Source organism: Papilio xuthus, unplaced genomic scaffold (genome assembly GCF_000836235.2).
Source record: "Papilio xuthus unplaced genomic scaffold, Pxut_1.1 DF829129.1, whole genome shotgun sequence".
NCBI lineage: Eukaryota > Metazoa > Arthropoda > Insecta > Lepidoptera > Papilionidae > Papilio > Papilio xuthus.
In genome coordinates this window covers 1,551,037-1,567,842 of record NW_013529520.1, presented here as the reverse complement: position 1 = coordinate 1,567,842, position 16,806 = coordinate 1,551,037, and the positions used below count along the sequence as shown (strand labels likewise).

The 16,806-nt window shown below is 35.8% G+C and overlaps 2 protein-coding genes across 3 annotated transcripts in view; one reads left to right on the top strand and one right to left on the bottom strand.

Annotated features, from left to right (window-relative positions):
• The window catches only part of fwd (phosphatidylinositol 4-kinase beta fwd), a 40,173-nt gene extending 32,025 nt beyond the window's left edge, over positions 1-8,148 (top strand). The window contains exons 3-10 of one of the 2 annotated variants that reach the window (XM_013315997.1): positions 1,522-1,722; positions 3,338-3,604; positions 4,626-4,796; positions 5,160-5,393; positions 5,669-5,847; positions 5,981-6,092; positions 6,200-6,341; positions 6,634-8,148. In XM_013315997.1, coding sequence (XP_013171451.1) covers positions 1,522-1,722; positions 3,338-3,604; positions 4,626-4,796; positions 5,160-5,393; positions 5,669-5,847; positions 5,981-6,092; positions 6,200-6,341; positions 6,634-6,815 — 1,488 coding nt within the window. In that variant the 3' untranslated portion in view covers positions 6,816-8,148. The remainder of the gene's footprint in view (positions 1-1,521; positions 1,723-3,337; positions 3,605-4,625; positions 4,797-5,159; positions 5,394-5,668; positions 5,848-5,980; positions 6,093-6,199; positions 6,342-6,633) is intronic. The other variant, XM_013315990.1, reaches the window with a different exon arrangement.
• A 1,425-nt stretch (positions 8,149-9,573) lies between these two features.
• Positions 9,574-15,253, bottom strand: LOC106121262 (ATP-dependent RNA helicase DDX54). Its single transcript, XM_013316845.1, has 12 exons — positions 14,930-15,253; positions 14,615-14,794; positions 14,163-14,346; positions 13,556-13,902; positions 12,994-13,204; positions 12,478-12,704; positions 11,794-11,988; positions 11,496-11,609; positions 11,244-11,383; positions 10,703-10,838; positions 10,155-10,305; positions 9,574-9,756 (listed from the first exon to the last, which is right to left on the bottom strand). Exons 1-12 carry the CDS (start codon positions 15,128-15,130, stop codon positions 9,578-9,580), a joined length of 2,265 nt encoding a protein of 754 aa, XP_013172299.1. The 5' UTR covers positions 15,131-15,253; the 3' UTR covers positions 9,574-9,577.
• Between the last annotated feature and the right edge of the window lie 1,553 nt (positions 15,254-16,806).

Here is a 16,806-nt window from a genome sequence, read left to right as displayed (position 1 = left end):
TCTAGTTCTCGGTTTTCCCAATGAAAGTTCAGCAAACATTTTCAACGGTATTGATTTGGAATAGTGACGTAATGACTATGGACTTTCCTTTATCGGGGAGTGCAATCGTTAAACAACCCCTAACCGGCAACCGGTGGTTACTTTGCAATTATAGATATTGATTGTCATGAGTCATGGGACACCCCTAAATATTGCGTGTTTTTAAGTACAATGAATCATTACTTAACTATTTCTGGATATAATATTGTATTAAAGCTATTATGTTAAGATAAAAATAACTTTTTTTAAGAGTTCAATTGTCTAGTTGATAAGAATTGTCTATTTTTTTTGTAACTGAGTCACTGTTTGCCTTGAAGAGGCATTTACAGCTTCACCGGGCTGAACCTCGTTTAAGAGTAACAAGACTCGAGGGCTCCCTCAGGAGCCTCGGTTCGGGCTGTTAAGAATTGTCTAGTTTTTTTTTTTACTTTCTTAATGTTTAATTTCTTAGTATGTTATTTATTATACGAGCACATTCTTTATTAATGCATGTCTTGCAAACAGATTTGAAAAAAGCATTGAACTTTTTTCAACATGTTTGTACCTGTCTGAAGAAATTAAAGAAGTGATTTTAGATTAATAATATATATTGTAAAACATTAATTGACAGTAACAGAAAGTAGCGTGTTAACGTGACAAGATACCATTATTATCACGTGAGGGCACGCCTCTACAATAAATGACATAATACTTGTATATGCCTTTGCACACAAATTGTACAATTGTAAAACAAGTCTAGGGTTTTTCCTATGGCTTATAATCGTATCTAATTAAAACTCAAAGCAAATTATTCTTTAACAAAAATAATTAGAAAAAAAATTAAATAAAATAGATGAAAAGATTTTTTACTAAAGACTAACTGTCACCCGCGACTCCGTCCAAGCTGTATTAAAAAACATAATTAGTAGCCTATGTGTTCTTCCAGACTGTTCTAAATGTATGCCAAATTTCATAGAAATCCGTTCAGCCGTTCTGGAAATATCTGCAAACAAACATCCATCCATCCAAACATACGCATTTATAATATTAGTAAGATTAAAAATATATTTTTTTATATAATAAAGGATAAAGAATTAAAATATTTTAGGTCATGCCCCCATTTTCTTTTAAAACATTCTAACCCTCATCCTATGTCCGTGATTTAATGAAATTGTAGGCGCCTAATCGGGTTATTCTCTGTAGGCTTATTTAATTTAACCTCCGTATTGGGGTCACGGTACGTCGACAGCCTACTTAACTGCCAATAAAATATGTGTTATTTATTTATTTTTCTTCATCGGCTTAATATCTTAGGTTTTTATATTTGATAAAAAAAAATTACGGCTAAGCATAATATAGGTATTAGGGTATAGTGAAAGCGTGCGAGATGAAAACCGATGTGGACCCAAGAGTGTTTCTGTCTTTAAAAAAATATATATTTTAGTTGACATTGTAACCCATAATAGAGTCAGATGGATTAATATTTTATATCAATCTTTACAGTTTTTAACTGCGCTGACAAACATCGGCCGGTTACTAGCAGGCGTGGCGGACAAGGAGCGTCGTAACGGTCGTCTACGAGCAGAGCTGGCCTCGCTCGATCTCAATCTGCCAGCGCGCGTGTGGCTGCCGCTGCATCACCGGCCGCATTATGTGCTGCGGATACCACCGCATGCAGCTGCTGTGCTTAATAGCAAAGATAAGGTACGATTATATTCACTGTACGTCCTCATTGAGGGGCTAGGAACATACCCTAAGTTGTAGATGACTAGGTCATAGGACTAGGTAACCACGCTGGCCTAGTGCGGGTTGGTAGATTTAACATAAAGCGAATGTTTGGGAGGACGAATATTTGTTAGAAGGTATCTCTAGTACGGCTTATGTGATCTCGGTGAAATTTCGTATAGATTTATTACATAGTCTGGAAGAACGCATAGGCTACTAATCAAGTTATTTTTAATTCCGCACGGACCTATATACAATGTCTAAGGATAATAATGAGTGCCTTCTCCAAACACGTAACTCCTCAAATAGTATAATACATTTTCGAATTTAAAGAAAATCTAGCCATTGTAACCGGATGTGATATGTCTTTGTGTCCAAACTCAGATAAATCAAACCATATTAGTTAAAGCGAGGACAAGTGAATGTTCAACATTGGAGCGGATGTTTAACATTACTACGACACAGTACTAGTTTACGCAGCTGTACTGTTGTCTACAAGCATATAGAGTCTAGATATAAACTGTTAGGAAGAAAATCCGACACTGTGCCGGTGTACTGGCGCAACACATTCCTAACTAAAATGTCGACGTTTATGCCCCATCAAAAATATTTTTTAATATAATAAAAGTTACAAATTTAAGCAACTCTTTTCCTCGTAACTGTACAATGAGAAATGTAAATTAAATTACGCGAAGCACTTTACATAAGACTAGTTTTCTACGAACTGCTTCACAGGCAAGGTTTCTTAGATTAATGTCAATGGAAATAACAATTGGATTGTATTGTGTACTGTATAACAATGTCTCAGACAAATAATATATTCTTACTATATTCAGCTTCGTTCGGATACAAGATATGAACGAAAAATAGATAACTCGTTATAAAATAGAAACATTTGCTATTAGAAAAGATATGTTGTACTGGCTGTTGCTCGCGACTTCATTCGCTCAGAATAAAAAACTAGACTATGTGTTCTTCCAGACTATCTTCTACATTTGTGCCAAATTTCATTAAGATCCGTTGAGCCGTTCTAGAGATACCTCATAACAAACATCCATCCATCTAAACTTACGCATTTATAATATTAAAGTAGTCATATTTTTTAAATTAAATGAATGCCGAAAACAATAAGGATGTTTTTATAATTTACGCTTATGATATGTTCCCGTAGTGTACGAATTAGAGTTATGATTGTTCTACGTGGGAGGTGACCTTAATCGATGCGTGGGATTAATGCAAGGTTACTATTGCTCGAATTGTACGAATTTGTTGATCTACATTGAAATAAAAAGATTAATGTGTACGATACGTTTACTTATCATAGATTTATTTACCGTGGGTTTCTTAGACCAAAATCTTCGTTTAAAACATATTGCTATCCCTGTGTTTTTCAATGATAATGACAAGGGTGACAATATGTTTTAAACGGATATTTTGGTCTCAGAAACGGTGCCCATTCTAATGTGTACCATTGTACTGTGAAGTGTGTTTCGCATCAGTATTGCCACATGTCGTCCTTCACATTTTATTCGAATAAAACAGAGACAACAAATCACAGCAAGAGTCTGTATTAAGCATTATCTTTCCTCTCTAGGCGCCATACATAATGTACGTGGAAGTATTAGAGACTGAAGGGCATGAACCATTGCCGTCTCGCTTGCTCCCTCCCGCGCCGCCTGCGCCTCACTCCCCTCCAATTAGGCACACGAAGAGCGAGGAAAACCTGGTGCCTGAGTGGCCGGCGCTAATGTCCTACACAGCCCCTGAAGATGATGCCGGTGATTGCTGGAGCCATGATGATGATGATCTGACGCACTACGCCGCTACTGCCAGATTACCCGCACCAGATACACTGTCGCAGGTACTAAGTTTAATATTACTTGAGTGGGTTTCTATAACAATCATCTGTATAAAACATATCCAATCGTTAGGTTAGTACTCAACAGTTTAAGGATAGTATAGTGAGACGAACTAATCTGGTTCGAAGCAAAAGTGGAAAGTAAAAGTAATAGCACACAGGTTTCGCTCTATTTATATCAAAGTATCACAATCATATTTTGTATTGCACCTGTTTAGATGAGAATATATAGTAAAAATTCTTCCATAGTACATTCCTTTTACATGTATGATATTGGAAATATCGTTTGGGTAGTCAATGTTTACATTAAATAGTCCGTTCTTACGATGTTATCCTTTCATATTTTAAAAACACTACTCGTCGCTTTGAATAGTTTTTACAGCGAGCGAACTTCATCGTCGACTGTCATAAAACATTGTATAGAATTACTATTCATCGATTGATAACATGTATATGAATTGGCAACGATATTGTAACAGAGCAAGGTCAATATAAGTTTAAAAAAATAGCATCCAATTTATATTAGCAGGACCGATCTTCGGTTATTTGGTTATTGTTCTATTATATTTATTAAAAAAAACGAATAAATAGTTAGTATTAATTATCTTATGGCCTAGTCACCCTTAACTTAGGGTAGGCTCCGAGCCCCTCGGTGGGGTATAGTGAGCTGATGATGATGATTAATTATCTTAGAAATATCAATCATAGAGCTGGCAACACTTATTTTCAATTACTGTCTCCGTGTCTCCCTGTCTCACGCCAGAGTCGGTGTTAGGGTAGGACGCTGTTGGGCGACCGACCAGCTTAATCACTGGATAATAAAGGCTATACATCTGCTACTTAAACAGTCTTACGTAATCACGTTAACCCCAACCCTCTAAAAGCAGGGCAAAATGACGCCATACAAGGTCATACAAGAACTGGTTGAGCTGAAACCGTTACTATCTCACTCTCACTCTTTTTTGCATTCTCATACCTCTCTTAGTCATCGAATATTGAATGAGTGTGTAAATGTGTCGTGCAGATGTCGTGCATGTCGGCGGCGTCGCTGCAGTCAGCGTCGTCGTGTGGGTCGCGCGAGTCGCTGGCTGTGGGCGCGGGCGAGGTGCGCCGCCGCCTGGCCGACGCCACCGCCGCGCCGCCACCCAACGCCTTCCGACACGACCCCGCAGATCCTTCAGCACTCGCTCTCAAGGTAACACGCACCATGTCTATCGTAATACCCTCCTAAGGTCTAATTTGAGTTCACTTTCCCTTCCCACCCTTTTATTATAAGCAAAGGATGGGACGGGGAAGTGGATTTGATGAAGGATGTGGCGCACAATAAGGGAAATATTATCTTTGTGTCTCCACCTTCGTCGATTAAAGATAAAGCATCTGGCATTGTAGATGTCCACGGGCAGCTGTCGCTTCGTCATTACGACGAATCCAGGTGACCGCTTGCTTGCTAATCACCTCATAATAGTAAAAAGATAATAATATTGACCTCTAGAAAAAGGAATCGAATGGCGGCACATAGTTCAAAGAATAAGCTAATATTTTATCTGTATCATTCCAGGAGTCATGGGAGAGCAAACTAGCTCGTATGCGGTCATCATCTCCGTACGGCTCTCTATCAGGCTGGCGGCTGCTGGGCTGCATCGTGAAGGTGGGCGACGACCTGCGCCAGGAGCTGCTCGCTGCGCAGCTGCTGCGCCGGCTGAGCGCAGCCTGGCGCGCTGAGCGAGTGCCGCTCAGACTGCGCCCCTACGAGATACTATGTCTGGATGCTGAGTGCGGCCTCATACAGCCGGTCAGTACACATGACACGTCATATGTACTGAAACAGTAGCCATATGCACATAAGAACGCAAGTGCTAATATATCGAGTTAACTATAATAAAATTTAAACATTGCTAATTAATTAAAAATAGTATAATACAATTTTTAAGTAAAATGCTAAAATAGTATTATTTGAATTAGGTGTCATAAAATTAATCCTCTTGTTCTTCTCTTTTACTTATCTATGGATGGACCTAAGAAAATCGAAATGATTTGTTATTTTAATCATTTATTTTCGTGTGACAGGTGCTGAATACGGTGTCCTTGCACCAGATAAAGAAGCAGTCGGGCAAGTCGCTGCGTGCATGGCTGGAGCTGGAGCACGGCCCGCCCAATAGCGAGGGCTTCCTGCGCGCACAGAACAACTTCGTAGAGTCCGCCGCTGCGTATGCACTTACCAGCTACCTCCTGCAACTCAAAGACAGGTAGACAAAGAATTAAATTTGCTGTCCACTTACATTTGTACCGTATATTATCACCATAAAAGTTATCTGCTATACTTATTCTTTAGGATCTTAGCAAATAGTTTCAATTACTAACTAAATTATTTGTTCACAGACACAATGGTAACATCCTACTGGACAGCGAAGGCCACATTATTCATATCGACTTTGGTTTTATATTCTCCACTTCACCGAAGAATTTAGGATTCGAAAGTTCACCTTTTAAGGTAATTAATATATTTATTTATTGCATTCCCAAATATATTAATAGGTAATTTTAAAAAGATTTTTTTTTTAAATTTAATAATATTTTGAATTTATATTTGTATGACAGTTGACTCGAGAGTTCGTGGAAGTGATGGACGGCGAGGACTCGGACATGTTCTCGTACTTCAAGATCCTGATGCTGCGCGGGCTGGTGGCGGCGCGCAAACATTGCGACCAGCTCATACACCTCGTTGAAATCATGCGCATGGGTACATACACATACTACACTAATCTATATGTCATGTAGTTCCTAAATATTTAACCCAACTTCTAAAAGATTTTTAATTCAAGAGCCGATGAAGGCTGCCTTATAAAGGCTGCTAGATCCACGTTTTTCTCTAAGTTCAAAGCCAACATTGCTTTTATAATATAGGTAGATCACAAATCGCACCAAGCGACTGTGATCATTTTCTGCATAGTAATTTTAGAAAAACACAGTGCCTCACAAAACTGCAGTTTTCGTTAAAGTATTTATTTATTTTTAATTGTTATATTGTTTAGGTGGTCAGTTATCATGCCTGCGCAGCAGCAGTGCGGTGTCGTCATTCCGCGCTCGCTTCCACCCCGGCCGCACGGAGCCGCAGCTGCAGGCGCTCGTCGACCGCCTCGTGCGCGACGCACTGCGCTCGCTCTCCACACGCCTCTACGACAACTATCAGTACTACACCAACGGCATACTATAGCCGCGACACAACTTACAACAGTACTACGGCCGCTATACAACTTATAATAGAACACTTTGGACACGAAACAAGTTACAATAGTATACTATTGCCACCATGCAAGTTACAACAGAATACTATGCTTGCTATAAAAGTTACAACAGTATACTATGCCCACTAAACAAGTTACAATAGTATACTGCAGCCACTATACAAGTTGCAATAGTATACCACTGCCACTAAACAAGCTACAACACTATACTATGGCCACTATACAAGTTACACCAGTATACTATGCCCACGGCCACACTTTCGGACGATGTGGGCAAAAGTGAAATTAAAATGGACGTCTTGTCATGTTTTTGTCTTTGGTGTATCTAACCGCGATGACAGCGCCATCTCTGGCTTAGATAAGTTTGTGGAACTACATGTTGTTGAGTCTAGGAACATTTTCGTAGACCAATGTCTGCGGTATTGTATAAAAGAAAATTATCTGAATATCAATACTATTTGAATAAGATTGAAAAAGAATGTTATTTCAAGTATGGCATGTTCTAAAGTTTTTCATCAAAATAATAATAGTTTTTTATACTGTTAGCTATTTGTTTTTTGTCTTTAAATTCTCTTTATAAAGGGGACATTATAATTTTGTAAAGCCTTAAATTTTAACTAGTTTTTTGAGTGTAATTCGCTTGATATTATTCATTCATACAATTTGGTCCCGTCCATTGTAGTCTCGTTTAGTGAACTTTTAGATCTATATAGAAATTGTAACATAAATTGGACGACATTATGTTACTAAACCATGCTATAATTTCAAATCTGTAATGAAAACTGAACAATGTAAATAATTCTTTTCTTTTATTTTAAAATTCCATTTGTACTAAAGTCTTAAACTTTTAGGTTATATAATAAAATCAAGGGTGTGCAAAAATGTAAATAAATATATGAAAAAATGAAAATATACTAATTTTCGCAATGAGAAGACTGATTGTTTCAGGCGTGAGTATGATTTTAGTTTTTAATCTCTCCATTTCTTTGTATAGTTTTTAAATTGTATGTGAATTATGAATGTTATATGTGAATTCGGAGCCTACCCTAAGGTAAGGGTGACCCCTCGGTGGGGATGTTTTGTGAGCTGATGATGATGATGTGACTTCGGAAATGAAAACTTCAATGTTTAGAATTGGACATGTGAAGTTACGAATGAATGGTAATGTAGATAAATTTATTATTAATAACTTTGAATAAACTATTATACTTCCATATATCTATTTGTGTGACGAGCTAAATATATAACTATATCTGCTTATATATAAATTTAATATTATGTAATTGTCATGTAAAGTAAATAACATGTCTATCGCTTCATGTAACTATGAAAAGTTTCTTTTTTATTGTTTTTTAAATTTTGAGGTTTCATGTATATTTATTTTGAAATATGTATTCAACTTGACTAACCATGGGTTTCTGACATTGAAATCTCTATATTAAAAACATACAGACGAATTAACCTCCATTTTTAAGTCGGTTAAAAATGTGTCGTCATCCCTGTCTTTCATCTTTGACAGAACAGAGATAATATGTTTTAAGCGGGAATTTTGGTCTCAGAAATCCATGATTAATCTTTCATGCATGTTCTATGCTACATAAGTTGATTTTTCAAATTAGCCAAGAGATTATAAACATAATTATAGAGTAACCAATAACCTTATTATTACAGTTATTAGAAACCTACTTTAAAAATGTCTAATAATTTTTATTTGATTTTTGATAATTGTTTTTAATTTGCTAAAAGAGCGTGCCTCTTAAAAGCTTTATTGGTGAAAATCTTTGTACTAATTTTAAGTTAATTCATACTAATTTTAACATTTAATTCTGCATTTCCTTAAACTGTGTAAACTTCATTGTAAGAAGCCATGTTTGATATATTTTATTGCATTTTTTTAAAACATTTTCTGTGTAATCTGATTTGAATATTATTTTAATTAAGTACTCTGACTAACTGCTGCATTCAGTCACTTGAGCGGTTACTTAGTGTAGATTATCACACTAAAGGTTCCTTTAGTGACCGATTACTCTGACTTTGGCATTGTATATTATGAAAATGGAAATTTTTGATATGTTTGAAAAAATTGGATATTGTTGTGAGATTGAATTATTGTGTAATATAATGAATGTACCTTTGAATATTTTAATCTGATGAATATTATAATTAGATTAAAGAAATTTAACTTGTAAATATGTTTGTTCTTATATAATCTGGTTATGAATGTGTTTTTTGCATCCAAAGTTCCCGAAATTGTAATTTCTCATCTAAATTAATTCATGTTATTTATCATTCTGTACAGATAATTGTAAGTAGGTAACATTAATGTTTATCTAATTTTTTTTTAATATTATACATATATCATGAATTTTTTTCTGTAGTTTTTCTTTTTCTATTTAATATGACCTCGGGAAATCTGAATCTTACTAATATTATAAATACGAATGTTTGGATGTACGTCTGTTAGAAGGTTACTCCAGAACGGCTCAAAGGATCTCACTGAAATTTGGCATAGATGTACAACATAGTCTAGAACACATGAGCTACTATTTTTTTTAATTCCGCGCGTACGGGCAACATCTAGTCAAGTAATAAATTCTATATACCAGAAAGAAGGGTGACATTGTTTAGAATTTTATGAAAAAAATTTCGTAAACTTCAAAATTAATAAAAAAAAGTTATTAGAATTATTGAAAAAACAGAATATACTTATATATATATTTATTGAATTATATCATTTCCTTTTCTTCTTTTTATTCTTCATTTTGTGTTTAAGTTTTTGTTTTATCTTCTCCTTGCGCATGCGCTCCTTGACGATCTGCTGCTTGTCGCGGAACTCCTTAGAAGACGCCTCAGACTTCTTCTTGGCCACGCGCTCGTTGTGCTTCACCCAGTGAGGACGGAACTCAGATGCTGGTAGAGAAAACACGTCAAATATCACAAAAACAAATCTGTATTTTAAGATAAAGTCGAATACCAAAATAAATATAAAATCAAAAAGCAAATCCAGTCTAAAGTGTTTGAAAAATTACATTTTAAACCGAAATTATTACTGCTGTAATATTTAAATTAAAATATGAACCTAACTATCCCACAACTATTATAACTAAGAATGTTTAGATGGATGGATGTTTGTTTGAAAGTATCCCCAGAACTCAACGGGTCTTGCTGAAATTTGGCATAGATGTAGAACATAATCTGGAAGGCAGGCTTCTAATTAAATTTTTTTTCAATTATGTGCGAACGTAGTCGCAGGCAAAAGCTAGTTCTTAAAATCACACATTCTCAATACGTGATCATAACAACATTACCTGGTCTCATCCTGTTCTGTTGCGGACTATTGTCATCATCATCATCATCGTGCTGCGCGTTCCTCTTCTTCCAGTCGTCGTAGCGGCCGCTGCGGAAGGAGGCCGGCACGCGCCCACCGCTCTCCGTACGGATCATCTTACGACCACCATCCTGCAAACATAGTAGTAGTAGTAGTAGTAACTCAAACTGAAACAATATTGAACATGTACAACAGCGTACACTTTATTATATACGCAAAATTAACGTACACAAAGACGTATAAATATTACATCGATGTACAGTCAGCTGCAAAAATATTTATAGATTTACAAAACATAAGAACCTTGAACAGGCATGTTGTTAACATACTTAAGCTCCGTCAATAACATGTATTCATGGGCGGATGAGAACAGAATCATGAATTCATTTTTTTAAACCAAAGGTTTGTATAAGTTCTAAATTTTTGTGTACACATATTTATGCAGCTGACTGTCCTCAATTATACGTACACAGTCGACGTGCAAATTAACATTTACGAACATCAGCGTGCACATTAAGGTATACGTACAGGGTCGACGTGCACCATCTTCTTGCGCTTGCGGTCCCAGCGCAGCTGACTACGTTGCCTGCGCACCGCCTCGCCGCTGTCCGCGCCCAGCTCCAGCTCCGCCCCGTCCGCGCCCGCCGCAAAGTTCACCGCCATACTGCATACAATACCACGTTGTTATATACTAAGTGCACTTTTAAAATACGGTATAATATACTCGATTAGACGTTCAAATCAAAATGAGCCGTTGACTTGTAGCTAAATCGGCAGCTCATCTTATCGCAATGTCTGATTCGCAGTTCGAAACGGAAATCATAACTCTATGTATGTACAAAATGAGCTAAGCTGTGAGCGTTCACTGATCTGCTTCACACATGAATCTTGAATCGCAGGTCACTAATTTTAGTTGAGTTACTCTTGACTATACTTCACATAAGAATGAAAGCAAGACCTTCCTAAAAAAAACTAGCAATCAATTACGTTTAGAAACGATTACTTTGGATGATACATGAATGTTTGATATTCGAGAAAAGAAAAGTTGGTTTTAGACTGTAAAAATTACCCAGACTCAGTGTGTTGGTCGCTAGCAAAGTGCGGTATGTAATTTTCATCCCGAACAACTTCTTTTCGTTTTTTCTTCGGCTGATTCTGAGAGATCTTAGCAGATTTCACATTGGTTGTGTCTTCTAATATATTATCAACCTAAAATAAAAGAGTTTCACTTGCAGCAAAATGGGGGTAGACAGATATATTATGACACCCAAAGTTATTTATTGTGGGTCATATGTGATAATTTAGCTTGCTAAAGTTTTACCTGATTGTTTTTGTTTTCGCGTGCTTTTTGTACTTTTTTGCCGTGTACCCGTCGCTTTGCCTTCATCGCTAGGAACATCGGTGAGTCGTTCTTACCACCTAGTTCTAATATCGTCTGAAAAAAGAAATTAAAGATTAAAAAAAGATATTTTAATATTGATAACTATTACTAAATGTCACTCTATCTGTTTCTCTTCAATATGAGAAAACCAAATGAGACAAAAAGCAAAAGTTTTGTAGTAAATTACTAAATTTGTCATTTATACTGTAAAATACTAACCCCACAGTTTTTAACTTACCCCTTTAGGCATGTAATTCTTGATTTTTGCCACCATATCGACAGCCTCATCACCAGATGCGCATTCAACGAGGTATGGGTGTGGTGCGACGGGCGCGGGCGTGGACTTAGCACGTCGGTTGGCCTCCGCTGAGGCGGACTCACGCCACCGCACGTACTGCTGCCAACCACGCTCGCATACTCGTACTGCTTCCTCCTGTACACACAAATATATTCTAATTCTATCATTTGCCTTTAAAATTGAGAACATGGTTTTCTACATACCTAACCGTGGTTTCTGAAACCAAAAGTCTCCGTTTAAAACATATCATTATCTCTATTTGGTCAAAGATAATGACAGGGATGACGATATGTTTTATACAGATATTTTGTTCAGACACCAATGGTAACTCCTGCACTTTATTACGAACTAGTTGTCGCCCGCGACACCGTCCGCGCGGAATTTAAAAAAATACTTAATAAGTAGCCTATGTGCTCTTCCAGATTATCCTCTATAAATATGCCAAATTTCATCGAGATCCATTAAGCAGTTCCGGAGATACTTTCAATCAAACATCCATCCATCCATACATACGTCTATCCAAACAATCACATTTATAATATTAGTAAGATTTTCTATAAGAAAATATATGATATAATCAAACATTTGTTAATCTCAACAACAAAAGTTTAAATATAAACATACAATCTCTGAGTAATTCTTCTCCCAAGCCAATACATCTTGCTGGCGCAGCTCCAGCTGTGTGGTAGGCATGGCACCCCACACTCCGCTGGGACAGTTGTTCCCGTACTCTTGTCCTGGTGGCAGGAGTTCCGCACCCAGGAACAGTTGCAGGTCTAACAGATGTGCGATGTCCTCGGCCGCTATCAGCGAGAACGCACGTCCAGCTCTACCAGCTCGGGCACTCCTACCTTATATGATAAAGTTGTATATTAGTGGTTGAGACGAGTAAAATAGATTGACCATATGAAAACATGTGAAAGATAAGGTAAGTGTACAATTATTCGATTTAAAAAAAATCAAGATTTATGTAAAAAGGTTCAATAATCACAACAATGTATTTATTTCTGAAATATTATTGAATTAAAAAATTCATCATCCCAAAATGGAAGATACAATAGGAAAATTGACTAACAATTTTTTTATTTACTTAAACGCAAAAATAAAACTAAAAATGTACATAGGTTCTATATAACTTACCAACTCTATGTACAAATAACTTAGGTTTAGCAGGAAAGTTATAGTTTATCACAGTATCCAACGCAGGTAAATCCAACCCTCTCGCTGCTACATCAGTCACCAAAAGCACGGAGCACTTCTTGTTTATAAACTTGCCTAAGGCAATCTTACGTGCGGAGGGATCCAGACCTGAGTAGGCAAACGTTGACGTAATACCAGCTTGTTGTAGAATCTAAAAATACAAATTTTTTATAAGAATATTAGCTGTCGCCCACGACTCCGTCCGCGCGGTATAACTAATAACTTAAGTAGCCTATGGTTTCTTCCAGACTGTGTTCTACATGTGTGTCAAATTTTATCAAGATCTCTTGAGCCATTCTTAGGGATACTTTCAAACTATCATCTATCCATCCAAATCCAAACATTCGCATTTATAATATTGCTAAGAGTAAGATGATGACAAATTGATTGATTCCACCTGAATTTGCAAAATAGCAAGCACTGCTACAGATTCTGCAATTGTACTACACTATACACAAATAATGAAAATTAGCCATTTTTCTTCAACTTTCTTTAAACTTACCAAATGTAGATACTCCACATGATGTTTCGTAGCGGCAAAAACAACCGCTTGTGGTGACGTTGATGTAAGAACACGATCCAATAACATCAACAAAGCAGCTGTCTTTAACTCCGCTCTCACAGATATCCAAGCCAGCCACAATGTTGATGGTAACTTCCAATCCACATCCAAACGAATCAACACTGGATCTGTTAGTCCCGCTCTTGCAAACTCAACAAGCATTTTAGGCATTGTTGCAGAGAATAATAGAGTTTGTCGACTTGAAGGCAGTCTTGCTACTATCTCTCTGAGTTGTTCACCAAAACCGAGTTCAAATAGTCTGTCTGCTTCGTCAAATACCATTACCTCTGTGAAACATCAGATATTGCCTTTAAAACTTATTAAGATGCTAACTAATAAATCATTTTTGTTTTAACAAAAACAGTTACTCTTCGCAGTAAATTTTATATTAATTAACAAAATACTTGATGGTTAAATTCTTTAAATAATTCCAAATACAAGTAACTTATATACTTTACAATAGGCCAAAAATATATTAAACATGGTACATTAAGAAACCTTACAGATAAGAAACATTAATTTTATCTAAGATATTCAATAAACTTACTAATATTATCCAATTTGAGGCTCATTTCAATACAGATATGTAGGAAACGTCCCGGGGTAGCCACTACAATGTCCGGAGCTTTGCCTGACATCACACTGAATTGTTGCTCTATTGATTCCCCACCAAGAATGGCTGCAGATGTCAGTCCAGTGAACTTACCCAGTTCTCGCACAAACCTTAATGTCTGTAACATGTTAAGAATTTATCAATGTTATGTAATCATACATTGAAACATGTGAGGTTAAGCAAAAATATAAAATTTTCATTTTTTTTATGTCAATATTACTGCATGCTTAATAGAATAAGATAAAACACTCGGTGTATAATATATACAATTATTGTCTCTGTCTCCATTTCAGTCAATCTATATTTGTAATCTAATGCAATCTATCTAGGTTGGCTTATAGCAAATTCAAATTAAGCAAATTTTTTCTTCGCAAAAATGGTCTTACCTGTAAAGCCAATTCTCTTGTTGGTGATAAAATTAAGGCACGAAGATTCTTTCCCGGCTGAGCTTTGTGAGTAGGTGATAACAGCTTCTCCAAAATAGGTAGAACAAAGCAGGCAGTTTTTCCAGAACCTGTCCGGGCCATGGCAACAACATCTTTACCTTCTAAGGCAATGGGTATGGTCTGCAAACAGATTTTTAGTCAAAATTATTTAAAAACACTCAATTTTTATCATGTATCTTGGCGATACTATGATATGCAACAGACATTGAATTGATATTTAAGGTTAGGTTTAAAATATTGTAAAATTAATTTAACCTTTCGTTGTATAGGCGTCGGTTGCTTGTATCCTCTTTTGGTTATTCCTTTGATAATTGGGAAACTTAATCCCATCGACTGAAAACCACCAGATCCCTTCTTTTTCTTTTTATTTTCGTGCGTTTCTTTCTCACTTGTTTCATTTTTCTCAACGGCTTCAAAACCCGGGAGATTGTCATCTAAATCTTTTGGTTTTAACATTTTGTAATTATAAAATATACATAATCCCTTGTATAAATAAGAATAAAAGCAAATCAAATAATTAAATTGCACGTGCAAGACATGTTTTCATTTCAAAATTCACACTTGACGTTTGAGGTTTGATGTTTGGAGTGGAGTTGACATTGACAGTGACATTTTTAGCAGAGGCAAGCAAAGAGTGTATTCATTTCAATATGTTACATTGGTACGACGTATCCGTACCATTTTTTACGGCATTCATTATTATTTTAATAACGTGAGATTTTAGGGAATATTAGAGCAAATAGAATCCGAACTGCAAGAACCGCAGGTTACCGACTTTATGGGTTAAAAGTTGAAATCATTGCAGAGATTCACTATATCTAGGCTTTTAATCACAAGGTTAAAAGTAATTGTGTAAATATTTATGTTGCAGTTATAAAAAGTCGTTCAATAGGAAATTATTACATTAGAATGCGGTAACCAACAGGTTTTTTTGTTGCACACATAATAAAATCTAGAAACAACGTTGCATTGTTAAGTATATGCGTTGTATTCTGCTTATTTTTAACTTCAAACTTACATCACAGCAAAAAAACTGAAAGTTGCTTTTTTTTATAATAAAGCCAATTACAAATTCTAAACATTAATTCCAGTAGGTCCCTTTGCTATTTCGGTGTATTCGGGTGGGAGCTTACTCGTGTATTTCCACCGAATAATATAAAAAAAAACAAAAACTCAAAGAAAAAATTCAGGACTATTGAATTAAGTCATCATTTACGTTGCTATGTGTGCGAAAGGCCTTATTAATTTTGTCTGGTCGACCACATTATGCAATGGCCAGTTCTTATATTTGGCCACGACATCTACGATTATGTTCAATACACGTTATGTTCGATAGAATTGAGTTTCTGTTCATATTAAAACATATTCGAATGTTTTAATTTTCAATCTTCACAAGCTGGATGGCCATGAACTTTTTTAAACAATAACTTATTATTGTAATTAAGCTCTTTTGATTGAATATAAATGTTTATATTATACAAAATCTGCAATGGAAGCGTTATAAATTTTATTACAGTGTATTTATAGGCGAATACAGGAATAAAAAGCGAAAATAAAAAGATTTCGTCACATTTCCTATGCGAATGCAGTTTACTAAACGAGTAGATAGTTTTAGCTTTGCAAAAGACGGGATTTTTACTACGATTGGTCTTTCTCAAAAGTTTAATCTTATTTAAATTCTGTCTCTTTTGAACTTTATGTTTTAGTAAAAACTACAAAGTTTAAAATCGAGTTAGCAGTTTAGTTTTATTGCGTCAACAACGAAAACAACGCAATTTAAGGTTTAAGTTTTACATATTCTAGGTGCATTTTAATAAACATATTGGCGTCAACAATATCGTTCTAACTTAGTACAGCTCAGGCTTTGTATCTAATTTTATTTATGTATACTTATAACAAAAGAAGAAATTACTTTTGGCTCTACCCGAACCATTAAGGTTAAACGACCGCAAGCAACAGCTTATATTATACAAACTGTGTTTCGACTGCTAAGACACATGCAAAAAACATATTGTGTGTCCCTTTCATTCTCTTGAAAGAGACAGAGAACAATATATTTTGAATGCAAACATTTTATCAGTGGAATTTTACGGTATTATTTGGTGGCCATTACCTAGGTCAAAATAATTAAG